Genomic DNA, 18,198 nt, shown 5'->3' on the forward strand with positions numbered 1-18,198 from the left:
AAAAACGGCGCTTATATAATCAGGGATGCGAGATAAAAAGAAGGGATGAAACTAATTTAATCCAAACCCCGTTTTGGTTTTGAAGAGGGACGCCACCATCATCCATCCAATTCCATCATTCAACAAAAATAAACACATTTTTTGTTTCAAACAAAAAAAAAAAAAAAACACATTTTTAAGAATGAATTAAAACTCTGTAGCGTTAGCACTGAACTCAACCATTTCGTGCCAAACATAATTGGAGGTAACCCCCATATTCTATTTTTGTTCTCATGGTTTACATGCATTTTACAAATCTGTTCATTCAGCTTTCTTAGTTTTGCACACAAGGTGTTTGTTCAAATGTCACAATCGCTTTTTTCATCTTCATTTTCAGTATAACATGTTTCTTACTAATGCATGTAACATGTTTGGTAGTAAACATCTTATTTTGCGCCTTATCGCATAAATACACTATTTCTATAGCACAAGATAAAATAAAATCGATCCGTTTTTGTATAGTATGTAAGTTGTTTTTATAAGCTATCCTGGAGAGCTTATAAAAATAAGCTGGAAATAGTTTATGAATGTATCATAAGTTGTTTTCATAAATTCTCTAGAACATGCACATTGTCACTAGTGCTTTTGCGAGTAGATAAACTCAAATAAGTCAATCCAAACATACACATTGTTTGTTGAGAATGCATTATTTCTTGTAAGCTTGACTTCAAGGTGCTTGATAAATGGGGCATACTAGAAGTCCATGATGAGGCTATTGTTAAGCGGTTAAAATTCAAATTCAAATTTAGGTGAAGCTATTTGAGAAATTAAATATATCGTGTTAGGATTTGTTTGTCTACTTTCATGTACATTCTGCAACCTTAATTTTATTAGTATAAAATAAAAAATGCATAAAAAATGATTTTGGGAATAACCGTTTCATTTTCAATGCCAGAGAAAAGATGCACATCTTCCAGAAACTCTTCAACGGTGGCTTTAGGCAACGGATTTGGGTGCATCGTTGCTATGGTTCTTCACCTGGCCTTTCCCTTGATGGTTCATTTTCTTTCATTCCAAACACTTCCCTGTGCTCAATGAACCTCAACCCACCCCTCAATTATGTCTATCCAGGTGCTTAATTTTGTTTTATTTTTTGAATGAATGAATTGCCTTAGCATAATGTTACAATATATGCGAATGCGTCTTTTATTTGAGTAAAAAATATATTTTGGTCCTAAATGTGTGCGGCAGTGTTATTTTAGTCCTAAATGCATCAAAATAAAAAAGACATCCCTGAGTGTTTTCTGTTAGCAATTTCATGAACCAAAATGACAAACGAAAGACACATCTGAGGACCAAACTAACAAATGAAAGCACATATGACTACCAAATTGATTAATAAATAAAAGACACGTTGAGGTATCTTTTGTAATTTTGATACATTCAACGACTATATTGACAACGACTTACACATTCAAAGACCAAAGTGTCTATTACCTCTTTGTTGTTTTATGTTACGACTTTTATTTTATCTTTTCTATGATATATTTGTTATGCATATAATTTAGATTTATCAAGTTTTGGTTGCTGAAGGAGTTAGATAACACTTTGTATCACTGTCTAGTGTTATGTGCTACTTTTTTCTCCTACTTTTTTATATTTTTATAGCGGAAGATTTTAATAAAGTTGGTGTCTTCTTATGCTGAGTGTTATTGATTTCTGTCATTTGAACTCTAATTAGGTCTATCTCCTACTTTTTTATATTTTTATAGCGGAAGATTTTAATAAAGTTGGCGTCTTCTTATGCTGAGTGTTATTGATTTCTGTCATTTGAACTCTAATTAGGTCTAGTAAGCATGTCTTTTTGCCTGTGCTTAATTTAACAAAATTACGATGTGGTTTTGTTTGAGTGAATATAAAATATAAAATAGCAACCTGACTTGAAAAAGTCTTCTCTTAATGTGTTGGTTGATTAAATTATGGTTACTTAATAATTGTTCATATGTATTCATGTAAGCTTTGCATGGTAGTTTTAAGGTATTCGTGTTTCTGTACCAGGTTTCAACCTTATTTAAGTTGGTATATTTACAGGAACTGCCACTGAATGCAGAGATATGATCTGGCAGGGGAAACCGGAACAACGAGCTCCTACTGCCTATTATGTCCCTAATATGCCTGAACTTAACTCTCAACTGAAGCAACTAATGAAACTAGGAAAAGTTTGTGAAGCTAGGGATATGTTTAATAAAATGAGTCACAGAGATGAGATTTCATGGACAAATTTAATAGCGGGTTATGTCAATGCCGCAAACTCGAATGAAGCATTGATCTTATTCTCAAATATGTGGGTCGACTCTGGACTTCAAAAGGATCAATTCGTGGTTAGTGTTGCCCTCAAGGCTTGTGCACTTGGTATGAATGTATATTTTGGAGAATTGTTGCATGGATTTTCAGTGAAATCTGGTTTGATAAACTCAGTTTTTGTCAGCAGTGCCCTTGTAGACATGTACATGAAAGTAGGAAAAACAGAACAAGGGTGTAGTGTCTTTGAAAATATGACAACAAGAAATGTAGTATCGTGGACTGCCGTTATTGTGGGGCTTGTACATGCTGGTTGCAGTTTGGACGGACTATCATACTTTTCAGAAATGTGGAGATCAAAAGTGGGCTATGATTCACATACATTTGCTATTGCTTTAAAGGCATCTGCTGAATCAGGTTTGTTACATTATGGGAAAGCCATACACGCACAAACAATAAAACAAGGGTTCAATGAAACTGCGTATGTTGTTAATACTCTTGGTACCATGTATAGTAAATGTAGGAAACCAGACTATGTCATGCGATTATTTGGAAAAATGAGGACCCCAGATGTAGTTTCATGGACGAACCTTATCATGACTTATGTACAGATGGGTGATGAAGAACGTGCATTGGACGCATTTAAAAGAATGAGAAAATCTGATGTCAGCCCAAATGAGTACACTTTTGCATCTGTAATTTCTGCGTGTGCAAATCTCGCTATTACTAAATGGGGGGAACAAATACACGGCCATGCATTGCGTCTAGGTTTGGTAGATGCCTTGTCGGTATCAAATTCTATCATCACTCTCTATTCAAAATGTGGGCTGTTACAGGAAGCTTCATTGGTATTTGATGGTATGACTAGAAAAGATATTATTTCTTGGAGCACTATAATTTCTGTTTATTGTCAAGGAAATCATGCAAAAGAAGCTTTTAACTATCTATCATGGATGAGTAGGGAAGGTCCGAAACCAAACGAATTTGCCCTTGCTAGTGTTCTGAGTGTTTGTGGAAGCATGGCACTTCTTGAGCCAGGTAAACAGGTGCATGCCTATGCCCTGTGCATTGGCTTAGATCATGAAACAATGGTTCATAGTGCTCTAATTAGTATGTATTCAAGAAGTGGTAATCTACAAGAGGCTTCAAAAATCTTCGATAGTATAAAAAATAATGACATTGTATCATGGACTGCAATGATTAATGGGTATGCCGAACATGGCTACAGCCAAGAGGCTATTAGCTTGTTTGAGAACATTTACAGTGTTGGTTTAATGCCGGATTATGTGACGTTTATTGGTATTTTAACTGCTTGTAACCATGCTGGATTGGTTGATCTTGGTTTCTACTACTATAAGTTAATGACTAATGAGTACCAGATCGCTCCTTCAAAGGAGCATTATGGTTGCATAATTGATCTTCTATGCAGAGCAGGGCGGTTGGGTGAAGCTGAGCATATGGTACGAAACATGCCATTCCCTTGTGACGATGTTGTGTGGTCTACCTTACTCAGAGCATGTAGGGATCATGGGGATCTTGACCGAGCAATATGGGCAGCTGAACAGATGCTTCGCTTGCATCCAAATTCTGCTGGAGCTCACATCACTCTGGCTAACATATATTCTGCCAGTGGAAGGAGGGAGGAAGCAGCACATATAAGGAAGCTAATGAAGTCAAAGGGAGTAATAAAGGAGCCTGGATGGTCTTGGATTAATATCAATGACCAATTGAATACATTTGTTGCCGGGGTTCAATCTCATCCACTAAGTGAACAAATAACAACCATTCTGGAATTACTAAGAACAAGTATAGGAGATGCTAGGCTGGATTTCGGTTCTATTGTAGAAGATGTTGAAGATTAGCAGGTATTGTTTATGCATTTTTTATTTAAATAATAATAAAAATAAGGTTGCAAACTTCTACATGAAAGTAGGAAAATATACTCAGGTATGATAGGAAGAGAGACGGGGAAGGAGAGTGTACAATTGAATATGATGGATCTCCTTGATCCAATGGTAAATAAATACTTTGCAGGATGCAACACCTGTGTTACTTGTGCATGTTAGAAATCATCATACACAGAAACACACACACGAGCACACATTTGCAGTCACCCATATAGCTGAGTTTACTCTTCCGTTGAATGTATACTGTACTTTCTGACTGTAATTCTTGCTGTCCTGAAACTTGGGGTAATACAAGTTCTTTCTTCAACGGAGGATGCTGAGAATACCCAAATTTTACGTTGGATGCCCATCAAAAAGGAGTGAACTGCGTTATTTATTTTACAGAAGGTGACAAACCTCATCTAATTACTGGTTCTGATGATCACACGGCCAAGGTTTGATTTCTGTTCTTTGTTTTCTTTACTCATCATCTACCCAATGATTTGTTTTCGTATATTTATATATACATGACGGCAATTAATAGTCCTATATAACCTGGGAAACAGGTATGGGATTATCAGACCAAAAGTTGTGTCCAGACTCTGGATGGTCACACTCACAATGTATCTGCTGTATGCTTTCATACTGAACTTCCTATTATCATCACTGGCTCTGAGGATGGTACGGTCCGCATTTGGCATTCAACTACTTATAGGTAAGTTGATGCTGTTCACAGAATGCGGAGTTGTGAGTTTTATCTTATTCTATTTGGTGCATTCCTCATGCTCTTGTGTATCATTGTCTTCACTCTCTCATAGGAACTTGAATAGTTTGTTTTAGGTTGACTTTTGTTCTTAGAACGAGACCTTATCCCTGCATGTCTTTTGTTCTTACTTGTTGCTTGCTTTAGCTATCTTATGATGACCTATTCTGTCTAAATTTGACATTCACGTGAGAATTGACATAGCGTTGAAATTCTGGCTAGCAGAGACTAGATTTTGTTTTCTAATTTTATTAGTATATTATTATTATATTTTGCTTACTTTTACCATGTTATACTTTTTAAGGTTTTACTAAAATTAATTATATTGAGATTATGTATATATTCTTGTCAATTTTTTTAAAAAACTTCATGGTGGTTTAATCTGCTTGCAGGCTTGAGAACACAATTGAACTATGGTCTTGGAAGAGTTTGGGCTATTGTGTACCTGAAGGGTTCACGTCGGTGAGTTCTTTTTTTTTTTTTTTTTTCCTTAAAATAAATATATGCTCACATTGTACAATCCTCTTAACAGATTTTTGCAAGTGAGCGAAGATCATTTTTCTTACTATTTTGCATTACTTATTTACTTTGCTGTCATATATGCTCACATTGTACAATCCTCTTATGCTTGGCAATCCTTGGTAGAGCTTATTTATGATTTCGTTCTTAACCTGGTAAAGGAACAAATAGGTGGAAATGTTAAACAAGTCTAACAGATTTCTGGGAACAAGCAAGCATATTTACATTATTTAGCAATTCTGGCATTTTGATATATTTATGTCAGTTTTTTATTTATTTATTTTTCATTTTTATTAAACCTGGCCATATATTTTAATGTTTTGATACTGTATGCAAAAAGTCTGTTATTGTTTTATAGGATTCAATTGATCTTCACCATTCTACTGTTTCGAATATTCAATGCTGTTTCCAGCAGTTCCCATAAACTAATGTTTTCTGCAATGGAATGAACAATCTACATCTCCTATTGATTGTGAATGTTTGTACTAGACTGTTACTTTATATTGTTTTTATGTCCTCTTATTGCAGTTGACTGAACAAAATGGAAAAGAGGATTATACTGAGGAGCAGGAAGAACAAAATGGAGAGGAAGGAAGCCAAGAGGATGCAGCTGTAGTTGATGCCGATTCTAGTGACGGTACACTTCTCGTTAATGGTAACGAGGCTGATGATGTGATGAAGAGTTGAGTACTAATAAAGAAGGATAAAAGCATTTGGTTGGGACAGCGTGAAAATCCAAATTTTGTCTCTGGTGATTGATTGTTTCTATGCTAGGAATCTCTTCTCTTGTCGTAAATACCTAGTTTTCGGATATGATACCTGCAAGCAAACTTTCTATGTAATTTTTCCTTACTATATTATTTCCCATAGTAATGAATGTCTTTTAAATTTCGAATTTCCGTTTCAAATTTGGTTTTGATTAGACTATTCTTCGTCTTCACCGAAGTACTCTACTTTATTGACAGTTCTTGCATTGCCATCACTCTCTCATGGCAGCTGTGCTTTTGTGAGAGTGAATAGAGAGAAACCAGAAATAAAAAATGAAGGAGTTATGATGTGAGAGAATGAAATGATGAGAGATATAGAGACATAAAATAGGCAGGAGGGAATGTATGAGGGAAAGGGCAGCAGGTGGAAGGCGTAGCTGTGCATGGAATAGGAGCGACAACGTAACAACAATGTTGCATGATCGCTTCAGTTATAACTTGAGGGTGAAGCTAGGTATGAAGCTATGACAACCAGGCGGATTGAGGGTGGGTTTTTTCTCACGACCTTCGACTCCTTGTAAAAACATGTCCCACCTCCAACCTTGTCGGAGTTGAAAATTGGATAGGTATTTTCCTCCGTTCCTTAGTATATAAATGAGAATATATACTAAGGACAATGCATAATATATGCAAGGTCCGAGGTTCAAACCCCGGCCACCACAAAAAAAAAAAAAAAAGAATATATAAAATATAATTTATTATAATTAGCAAGTTAATGACATCTATAAAAATATTCAAAAAAATAGCATAGCATTCTAACTTTGAGGTCAGGTGTTCAATGACAAATGAATATAATTGGTCAGATCCTTGCAAGAGCTGCAATTTATTGGACTAATATGCCTTTTTTTTAGAGAGAGAAAGATATCGGGCTAATCTCCATGTTAATGAATTTATTCCTCCTTATATTAAGTACCATTTGATTAAATATTTTTTTAGGGGAGTTCTATTTGATTAATGATTATGAGTTAAATTGATTTAGGTGAAAAAAGTTGAAAACTAATGAGCATTTTTATTTTTGTCAAGAATTAGCATTTTTTTTAATTGACTAAATTTGATGAAGATAAATTAATTTATTGACTAAATTGACTAAACTTCCACGACATTTCCGCAACACGTTGGCGTAACATAAACGAAGCGTGACAAAAAATAACCAATCACATTCATTCATACCCACAAACTTTACTGCGTATATTTTCGTCGGTGCTTAATTCATTCACCTTAACCATTAAGCAAATAAATTCACCTTCTCTAAAAACCAAAAACCCCCTTCAATCTCAATTCACAAAATCACAAAAACTACTTTCTCTCTCTAAAACTTTCTCTCTCTAAAACTTTCTCTCTCTAAACCGTTACAACAAACAATGGCCACAATGTCCTCCGCTCCACCCGTTCTCCCTGTCACCTCCGTCCCTCCACCATCAACCACCGCCGGATCCACCGTCTCTGGCACCGGATCCGACGTTCCGGTAAATTCCCCCGCCGTCCGTGTCCTCATCAACAACCTCTCTGAATCACTCCGCAACGGCCTCGCACAACGCCGTCCATGGACAGAACTCGTCGACCGCTCTGCTTTCAGCAAACCTGAATCCTTCTCCGACGCCACTCTCCGCGTCCGCAAAAACTACTCCTACTTCCGTGTCAACTACTACGCCGTCGTCGCCGGAATCCTCGCCGTGTCTCTCCTCACCAATCCATTCTCTCTCATCCTCCTCATCGGCCTCCTCGCTTCATGGACCTTCCTCTACCTCTTCCGTCCTACCGATCGTCCTCTCGTTCTCTTCGGTCGCACTTTCACCGATTTTGAAACGCTTATGATCCTCTCAGGACTCACGGTCTTCGTCGTTTTCCTCACCAGCGTTGGATCTGTTCTTGTTTCCGCTTTGATGCTCGGTGTTGCTGTTGTTTGTCTCCATGGAGCATTCCGTGCACCGGAGGATCTCTTCCTTGATGAACAGGATAATTCTCAAACTACCGGATTCCTCTCCTTCCTCCGTGCTCCTACTACCGGTGCTGCAGCTGTTCCTTCCTCCGGACGCGTTTGATTTGGTAATGGTAACGGTTTCTGATCTCAGATCCGTTGAATTTTGGTGAAACCTAATGCTGAAAAAATTTAATTGCTCTTTTTTGTTTTTTTGTTAATTTCTTGATCAATTGGATTCATATACATATAGGTGAAGATGAATCTTGAATATTATATGTAAGGATCTTTGCTATTTTTTGATTTTGTAATATACTGGATTTGGTTATGTTGTTGATGGATCTATCAATTTTCTGTAACCGATTTATTCATTCTGTAATATTAGCAAGCTCTTAGTTCTTTGATTTGGTTTATCATAATCAATAGCAAGAATCAATAAGGAAATTTATCATTGTTCTGTGTTGTTTTTATAATCATTATGTTCATTTTATGTTGCTTAGATCTCATTGTTTCTGGTGTGTAGAGAGAATAGAAATCAGGGTTTAATCTTTTTCCTGCTTTCTCCGAAGTTGTGCTAGCAATGTTGTTATGCACCTAGGCACATTGGATTGGTATTACACATTTATGAATCTCGACTTCTGGATGAAGATCGGACTATTCATATTTTGATCTTCATTCAATTTGATGGAGTCAGAATACAAACGTCTGATCTTCATTCAACTGCCATGATCCCTTGATCGTTTGTCTGCACACTTATATAGTTTTAGGGAATGTAGTTTCAGGCAATCCTGATGTTTGGATGAAATAGTTTTAACTTGAGATATCTTGTTGAGATTGACTGGAGAGTTTGCATTTGTCAAGTTATAGAGGAAGACAATTAGTTTGATCTTGGAAAAATATGTCTCTCAAAGTTTCTCTTTAGCTGATTTTCTCAATCGATTTATGTATGTTTAGTGTTCAAACTTGATCTTTTTGATTCATGATGGACTTGATGATTGAAAATGGTCTAAAAAGATAATAAAGAGCGGAAAAGGGGGGATGCATTGGGGAATACTACTGATTCTCACTTGAGAGTTTAATTGGGATAATCGGCTATATCTATTAGGTAACAATTGTGAAATCTCATATCATTCAGATCTGATTAGAATTAGAACTCGAATTTATCACAATTACAAGTTAGTTAGCTCAAGGTTAAGCTATATCTATCAGGTAACAATTGTGAAATCTCATATCAGTCTGTTCTGATTAAAAGTTAGTTAGCTCAGGTTTAAATTAGTTAAGCTTATTTCCCATATTTCCCCACATGTGGAATTTATTTAACTGAATGTATCTTGGGAAATGCCGTGAAAGAAGATAACTAACTTGTAATTGTGATATAATTGGAGATTTAGAAGTCCATTAACTGTTAAGTGTTGAAATGATCTATCTTTAGTAAAATAGTTGCTTCCTTTGTGTTGCATGTTTCTAAACTTTTGTTGTCTAAACCAGTTCATAGAAATAATTAATTCTTCTTGGCATTGTGTTGTTTTACCAAGGGATATATATAATGGATTTTCAATTATGATTGGTTTTGTATCTTCAACCTATTATGTTTAGTTTTACCAATGAAGTTATATTGGATGTTCAATCCTGATTAGTTTTGTATCTTCTAGCTTATTATTTTGAGAATGATTTCAGCAAGATGGTGAGTATGAGTTTGTTTTGGTTATACTGTTTGTTGGTTCTACTTCCAGAAATCTTTTGATCATTGAATTTGGTTGTTGCAAAATTTATGCGAAAATGCTGTAAAAACCATCTCACTTTGTAACTTTTGCCGACATAAGGAGTCATTCACCACTTCTACGTACTTACCTTGTGTCTGCACCTTAATACTCAAATATTTGACACACTTATCGTATCCTATATTATACTTAAAAAACATGAGGCTTTACAGCACAGAAGAGAAGATTGCTTAAACAAGTGTAGGAAAACAGGCCCTGTTGAAATGGCACATACCACTGTAGCTTGTTTATATTATACTAGTCAGTTAATTTATTGTTTTTTTATGGAATATTATTTACACATTATATTTTCGTTTTCACTAATCAAAAGAATATACCGGACACTACATGTAATGGTACATGTGCCAAATTAGTGATATACAATATACATACACTACAGATGAATTATAGTGGTAAATGGTGAATATACGGGACACTATCCTTCTGATGTTATGTAGAAAGCTGGTTTTTAGTCCCAGGGACTCTAGGAGAGGAAATTGGATGATCTTTTACTTCTCATTTCGCTTTGTCAGGTCTTACATTGCAATTGATAACCAACTTCTCCCAGAATCTAGATAATAAAAGTAACATCTGCCTAACAGAATGTCAATTCACGGACTGGAAAATAATAGAAAGAAGTAATACATGGTTCCTACAAGACTGGAGATGATTCTTTTCGACTTGGAAGTAGTGGGTTGAGTGGATTAAGCTTGACACATAGGCACATAATTTCTATCCCCATCAAATTTTGCCGTTGTCCTCAAGCACCATGTCATGAGAGTTGTGGTTGTGGGGAACCAAGTAGTATTCTTAGGGTCAACCCTTCACCTTGCACCAAACCCATATCCAAGGGCTTCAAAATTAGGCTATTCTGGAACACTTGCCTAAAGAGCGATGTAATAGTTGTGGTAGCAAGGCCATGATGTGGCTTTAGGACAGTCCAATGAAAGGTCGTATGTACTTTTGTACTTTTGACGATGTTGGCAGATTTAGACAAAAAGCGATCATACCAATGCGTTCAAGGACTTAATAGACCAAAAAATGGTTTGAGTAACTAGTTGTAGTGTGGTTGACTAGATACTGTGACTTGGCGATAGGGGATGTAAATGAACATAAACCCATGAGCCAACAGGGAGTGTCAAACGTCCGCCAACCTTCATTTGGGCTTGCACATTGGCCAAGTTATGCTCCACTATGGAGAGAATTTGGTCGTAGGACAGGAGTTAAAAGTTAAAATCAATGATTGAAGTAATATCAACATACTGCTACAACGAGGGAGACCATAGATGAACCTCGTGGGGGCGAGGTTGGTGTGAGAATGCAGTCGCAGAGGTATTAGTTGTAGCACTATTCAGCCCAAGGAGGAGACCATAGACAATAGATGGACAAAAACTCACAAATATGAGCTATGTTCTTCTGGCTTCCACGTTTGCTCTTTATGCTGGGAAATTCCCTTTGAAAGTTATCTGTCGAAGGTGTTAAAACCAAAAAAACTTGTTGTTCGATAGATATACACCGAACAGTATTAGCATTTTTTGGGGGGCCAGAAAAGCAAATCTCCACAAATATTGCTAGAGAGTGCGATTAAGGACCTCTGCTTGCATGTTAGTTTCAAGATATAGATTCTGTACATCTTCAATGAAGTCCCACAAGGTTTTTAAAAGCGATTTAGGAAGGCAGGGTTGAGGTTAGAGGTGATGTTTGCCAAATGGTTTTAAAATATTTGACACACTCTCCACCTATGCAATTGAGATTTGTATTTTCTGTTGTAACTGCGTGACATAGTTATAAATCTTGATTGTTCGATCTCAAATTAATGATCAAGATCGTTTTCCATTAATTTACTGACCATGCAACTTGAATCGTCTGATCCCAAATCAATTGTCATGATTGATTACTGTGTGTAACTACATGATAACTTTATAGTAGGGAGTTTGGGTCCATGCATTAGGGGATTTTTATTATTTGACTAAAGAGATACCTATTGGCGATGTCCCAACTTATTGATGAAATATGAATGAGTTATTAAGTGAGAATCCACCTAAATAGTGGTTTACATCAAATTTGGTTGCTTTTGTGAATATGAATTCAAATATATATGTTGATGAACTAGAAATGGTCCTCAAGTAAAATCAACTTAGACATTACCATATGTTCACTTGAGTTGTCACATGATCATCTCACTTGCAACATCCCTCAAAATTAGCATACAAATGTATCATTTAAAAAAAAAAAACATGAGGACTAAACTTGTAGATTTGGAAATAAAGGAACAAAAATTGTGAATGAGGCAAAGTATGGTATCAAAACTCAACATAAGCTTAAACATTTTTTTTTCTGAAGAAGACTTAAGCTTAAACATTTTTTTTTCTGTTACATTTCAATTTTTTGTTTGTTGTTGAAAAAGTTGAGTATATGCCTTCACTTATAGTCCATTTCTTAATGTTCACTTCTTCGCCATGCTGGTCCAAAATATGACCCCAAAATTATTGAAATACAACACAGTTTCGTTACGACTGTGACAACTGAATATTTCCGCCACCAAAGTTAACAACAATTCACAACCTTCTTACGTGTTGTCTTTTGTTTTTTTACTCAATCCACTCCAATAATAATGTATTTAATAGAATCATAAATTATGAAAGCTTGCTTCAGGTGGGCAATCCGTGTCACCTTAATACTCATCATTACTAAAAAGATGCTTTTGATAATCCGTTGTTAATGTAGCAAAAATTTTTAGAGGTTTGAACCGATTCATATTTTGATAATAGTCATCCAATTTATAATCAAATGGTTGAAATCTTATACAACATGATTATAGTATTGCAAAGAATTGGAGTCTGAAAAAGTTTCCTAATTCAAGGCTAGTCAAGTTTTACCCTTTGTGACAATTTTTGTTTAGGGGGTATATATTTTTCTTATGTGTAGTGGGAAGATGTTAATGCTGAAAGTTTAAGACAAAATTCATGTAAATTTGTAATTAATATCACTTTAAATATATTATTATTTTTAACTAATCCTCTCGTTCACTTAAATATAAAATATTTGATATGGTACAATAACTAATAAAGATATGGATTTTTTTTTAGGTGAATTATAAAGGAACTTAATGAGTCAAAGATGAATACAAAGACACACTCTGTTGTCCAAGTCGCAACCAAAACAACACACTTATTTAACAAAAATTGCTATGTGAATAAGCAATCAATTTAGTTTTTTAAACTATCACCCTCTCTTTAATTTAGTCTTAAACTTATATAAACATAATAAGTAGTTTCTAAACTATATGTAATTTGTAATCTAGTTTCTAAAATATATAAAAACTCGATAATTTAATCGCCAACATCTTAAAAAATATGAATTAATTTGACAAATATTTTATGAACCATTTACAAAATTTAAAGACTAAATTGAAATGAGAGCGATTATTTAAAAACTAAATTGATAATTTATTCATTTCTATAGAGTCTCATATTTGTTGAATTTAATCTTCTTTTTTTGTGTGTGTGTGACCACTATGTTATGAGTCTCACATAAATTTAGCCAAATGAAATCTATATCAACTTCAACTTTTTTTTATTCATTATGAACTTCAATTAATACCAAAGAAGACATGGCTCTGTTTGGTAAAAATAGCGGATAACTGATAAGCTAACTGATAAGCTAGCTGATAGCTTTTAGCTGATAAGCTAGCTGATAGCTTATAGCTGATGACTGATGACTGATAGCTGATAAGCTAACTAAAGTGTTTGGTAAAACTAGCGGTAAAGTGTTTGGTAAAACTAGCGGTTCAATTAGCTGATAAATGTAAAATGACATAAAAGGGCATTCTTAATTCATAATAAAATTTATATCAATTAATATTTAAGTATTTGTAATTTCGTCATCTAAATTTTCTTTAAAAAAGTACTTTAAATTTATTAATTTAATATATCTTTTATATTATATATTAAATTAAAATTTATTCACTAAAAAAAAATACAACGAAAGGCCAGAGAATAAAAAAAAAATAACACTAATAACATATATATTTTTCCGTCAGAGGATATATTGTATATTTTTTTTTTGAAGTAACACTTATATTATATTGTTCTGTAAAAAAAAAAAGGTATATTGTAGTATAAAGAAAATTATAAACAAAGTCTGTTGGTGTAATAAATGTGGTATTTTAAATTATAGATGTAATAAAATATAATGGGTTTCCTCCACAAAAAAAAAAAAATGGGTAAACATGGATTTTACATAAAAAAAAGTAAGGGTAAAAATGGAACAAAATATGATAAGCTAAAAGCTATAAGCTCAAACGCTACTTGAAATAGCTTCTAAAAAATAGCTTATAAGCTCCTGAAATAAGCTATAAGCTCGTTGTAAAAAGCGTTACCAAATAGAGCTTTTTTGTCAGACGAGCTTATAAGTTATGAGCTAAAAGCTAAAAGCTCTTTTTTGGTGTTACATAAAATCTTTTGTTTTTCCTATCAACTTTTTTTTCTTAGTCAAACATTCATCATGTGACACTGAGCAAAAAAACGTGGCAATGGAACCCACAAAACATCCAAGACCAATAAAAAGTAGCCGTTGGGGACCAAACAAATTAACCTCATTATTCTCATCGGTGCACACACATGTTTCTTATCACCCAAACCAACCCGTTACATTAATCAGAACCATATGAATAAATAATTCAATATTGTATAACCTAAGATTAATAATTGTAAACTATAGTCATAAAACTAGCCGTTAAAAAACTGCACCCTTTGACCCATTCTCCTCAAATTTTGCTTTTATCTCTCTCTTCCCTAAAACCTTAAACTTCACTTCAACTTTCTTCATTCACTCACAATCTCACTTACCCTTTATCAGAAACTTTACTCTCTCTTCAAAGTTTTCATCTTTCTTCATTTTCTCAGTGTTCTTTGCATAGCCATTGTTGTTCTTCACTTCAACTTCAATGGAGAACAATACTTGGCATAATGTTAAAGATTTGATTTTTACCTTTTTTAACACAAACCCACTTCAGAAATGTAGAAAAAATCAAAATGGTCATTTTATTTTCTTATCTTTTATACTTTTTCTTGGTTTTACTATCGAGCCTGTGTTGGGTCATTTATGGGATGGTATTGTTGTAACACAATCTGATTTTCAATCCTTAAGAGCTATAAAAAATGAGCTTATTGATTCAAAAGGGGTATTGAAAAGCTGGAATGATAGTGGTTTAGGTGCTTGTTCAGGTAATTGGATTGGAATCAAATGTTTGAAAGGTGAAGTTATTGCAATTCAGCTTCCTTGGAAAAGTTTAGGTGGAAAAATTTCTGAGAAAATTGGTCAACTTCAATCTCTTAGAAAATTAAGTCTTCATGATAATGCACTTGTTGGTTCTATTCCTATTTCTCTTGGTTTTTTACCTAATCTTAGAGGTGTTTATCTTTTCAATAACAAACTTTCAGGTTCTATTCCTCCTTCTATTGCTAATTGTCCAATGCTTCAATCTTTTGATGTTAGTCATAATTTGCTTATTGGTAAAATCCCTTTTGGTTTGGCAACTTCCACTAGGATTTTCAGGATTAATTTGAGTTATAATTCACTTTCTGGTTCAATTCCTAGCTCATTCATGATGTCACATTCTTTAACTATTCTTTCTCTTCAATTCAATAATTTAACTGGTCCTATTCCTAGTGAATTTGGTGCAATTTCAAGGCTTAGAATTCTTGATTTGTCAAACAATGCAATCAATGGTAGTTTTCCTTTAAGCTTATCTAATATGTCTTCTCTTGTTTCATTGAATCTTGAAAACAATCATATTGAAAATCATGTGCCAGATACTTTTGATTTGTTGCATAACCTTTCTGTGATTAACTTGAAGAACAATAAATTTGATGGTAAAATTCCATCAACTATTGGTAATATCTCAAGCATTAGTCAAATTGATTTGTCTCAGAACAAATTTGCTGGTGAAATTCCTGATTCTTTTACCAAACTAGCAAATCTCAGTTCATTCAATGTGTCTCATAACAATCTATCTGGTCCTGTTCCATCACTACTTTCCAAAAGATTCAATGCTAGTTCATTTGAAGGGAATTTTGGCTTATGTGGTTACATAAGCTCAAAACCATGTCCTTCAGCATCACCACCTCATAATCTTCCAGCTCAATCACCAGAAGAATCTCTCTCAAAGCCGCGTCATCACAGGAAATTGAGCACAAAGGACATTATCCTCATAGTAGCTGGTGTTCTTTTGTTGATTTTGCTATTACTTTGCTGCTTTTTGCTTTGTTGTTTGGTCAGGAAAAGAGCTTCTTCAAGCAGAAAGAGTAGCAAAGCTGCTAAAGCTGCTGCTTCTGCTAGAAGTGTGGAGAAAGGTGGTTCAGCTGGTGGTGGTGAAGCTGTATCAGGAGGTGAAGCCGGTGGAAAGCTGGTTCACTTTGATGGTCCATTTGTGTTCACTGCTGATGATCTTTTGTGTGCAACTGCTGAGATAATGGGCAAAACTGCTTATGGAACAGCTTACAAGGCAACATTGGAAGATGGTAATCAAGTTGCTGTGAAGAGACTGAGGGAGAAGACTACTAAAGGGCATAAGGAGTTTGAAGCTGAGGTTGCATCACTTGGCAAAATCAGACATCCAAATCTTTTGGCGCTTAGGGCTTACTATCTTGGACCTAAAGGAGAGAAGCTGCTTGTCTTTGATTACATGAGTAGAGGAAGCCTAGCATCATTCCTTCATGGTAAGCACTAACTTAGTTGTTCTTAGAATGCATTTGAGTTTTTACATTCACACATCGTTGTTTATTTGTATTATCGTTATTCTGATTTGCAAAAGTCGGAACATGGACTGTCCGTTCTTGATGAAATGGTACAAGTCACGTAATTGTGCTTAACGTGTGATTTTGTGAATTCATTGCTAAGCATTAACGAAGTAGTTCTTCGAATGCATTTGAGTTCCGGTATTCACACAATGACATATGTTTGTGGATGAGATATGTACTAGTGGATGAAGATTAGAAGGCTCATGCTTTAATTTAGTATTATATCATTATGGGCTTGATTTAACAAAGTTGGATCAAGGGCTATCCAATCTTGATTCAATGGTCCAGATCACATAATTGTGTTTGACGTGTGATGTTCCGGATTCACACAATTACACATAATGGTAAGTACTGAACCGATAGATCATGATTTGGAACTTGGTTAGAATGCATTGCTATCTGATTTTGGTTCAATGGTCCATATCACGTATTGTGTTTGGCGTGTGGTTTCGTGACTCCTGAGAATCTGAAACTTGTATTGAAATTAGAATGCATAGCTAATCATATTAGTTAACAAATATTTCATCTCCAAATTTATAAGTCAATACATCTGATATTGATATTTCTACACATATTTGCAGCTCGTGGACCAGAAATCGTTGTCGAATGGCCAACAAGGATGAAAATAGCAATTGGAATCACAAATGGTCTCTCTTGCCTCCATAACCAAGAGAATATAGTACATGGAAATCTCACCTCAAGTAACATACTATTGGATGAGCAAACAAACCCTCACATCACAGATTTTGGTCTTTCAAGACTAATGACAACTTCTGCCAACACTAACATCATTGCTACAGCAGGAAGTCTCGGATACAATGCACCAGAGCTTTCAAAGACAAAGAAACCTACCACAAAGACAGACGTTTACAGCCTCGGTGTTATCCTTTTGGAGCTCTTAACTGGTAAACCACCAGGAGAACCAACAAATGGAATGGACTTGCCTCAATATGTTGCATCCATTGTTAAAGAAGAATGGACAAATGAAGTGTTTGATTTGGAACTCATGAGGGATGGACCGACGATAGGAGATGAACTTCTTAATACATTGAAATTAGCTTTGCATTGTGTTGATCCATCACCTTCTGCTAGGCCTGAAGTCAAACAAGTTTTGCAGCAGTTAGAGGAGATTAAGCCAGAATTGGTTGAAGTTGAAGTTGATGATGATGGAGCAAAGGTTCAAACAAATGAATAAAGGGATTGAAGACTTTGAGTCACTTGAATTAGTGGAGAAAACATATATATTTATAATTCATTCATTTTATTTGTTCATTGATTTTATATATGTATATATGTGAGGATTTTGTTTCAGACATCAAGTATTCTTTTGACTAGATGAATAATAAATGTTATATCAATTGCAATTTAAACTATGCTTTTGTTTTGGTTTGATTCAATAATTTTATTACATGTTGGCTTCTTCAATTGATTAATGATGCGCAAGTATAGTTGTGTTTTCCTCCCCCTCCTTTTTCACAAAATGAGTATACAAAAAGTGTGCA

At 34.8% G+C, this 18,198-nt stretch overlaps 2 protein-coding genes and 1 pseudogene across 3 annotated transcripts; all 3 read left to right on the plus strand.

The window, feature by feature from the left end:
* On the plus strand, window positions 1-6,343 carry LOC146926221 (Tetratricopeptide repeat (TPR)-like superfamily protein). The gene is made up of 7 exons (XM_085758591.1): window positions 1-244; window positions 935-1,110; window positions 2,071-4,145; window positions 4,483-4,621; window positions 4,733-4,881; window positions 5,322-5,391; window positions 5,977-6,343. Exons 2-3 carry the CDS (start codon window positions 942-944, stop codon window positions 4,140-4,142), a joined length of 2,241 nt encoding a protein of 746 aa, XP_085614717.1. The 5' UTR covers window positions 1-244; window positions 935-941; the 3' UTR covers window positions 4,143-4,145; window positions 4,483-4,621; window positions 4,733-4,881; window positions 5,322-5,391; window positions 5,977-6,343.
* A 1,087-nt stretch (window positions 6,344-7,430) lies between these two features.
* On the plus strand, window positions 7,431-8,537 carry LOC146926222 (PRA1 family protein B4 pseudogene; annotated as a pseudogene). The gene has a single exon (XR_015034053.1). The product of XR_015034053.1 is annotated as a PRA1 family protein B4 pseudogene (transcript).
* Window positions 8,538-14,706: 6,169 nt separating this feature from the next.
* On the plus strand, window positions 14,707-18,066 carry LOC146926223 (putative leucine-rich repeat receptor-like protein kinase IMK3). The gene is made up of 2 exons (XM_085758598.1): window positions 14,707-16,615; window positions 17,278-18,066. Exons 1-2 carry the CDS (start codon window positions 14,842-14,844, stop codon window positions 17,889-17,891), a joined length of 2,388 nt encoding a protein of 795 aa, XP_085614724.1. The 5' UTR covers window positions 14,707-14,841; the 3' UTR covers window positions 17,892-18,066.
* The last annotated feature ends 132 nt before the right edge of the window (window positions 18,067-18,198 follow it).

This window comes from Medicago sativa, chromosome 4, assembly GCF_051527215.1.
Source record: "Medicago sativa cultivar Bolivia chromosome 4, Bolivia_mono, whole genome shotgun sequence".
Lineage (NCBI taxonomy): Eukaryota > Viridiplantae > Streptophyta > Magnoliopsida > Fabales > Fabaceae > Medicago > Medicago sativa.

Excerpts from the sequence above, each read along its gene's own strand:
- LOC146926221 (XM_085758591.1), top strand. The coding sequence starts at position 942 with ATGCACATCTTCCAGAAACTCTTCAACGGTGGCTTTAGGCAACGGATT. Across the intron at positions 1,111-2,070 it reads CCTCAATTATGTCTATCCAG|GAACTGCCACTGAATGCAGA; the intron begins GTGCTTAATTTT and ends GTATATTTACAG.
- LOC146926223 (XM_085758598.1), top strand. The coding sequence starts at position 14,842 with ATGGAGAACAATACTTGGCATAATGTTAAAGATTTGATTTTTACCTTT. Across the intron at positions 16,616-17,277 it reads CCTAGCATCATTCCTTCATG|CTCGTGGACCAGAAATCGTT; the intron begins GTAAGCACTAAC and ends ACATATTTGCAG.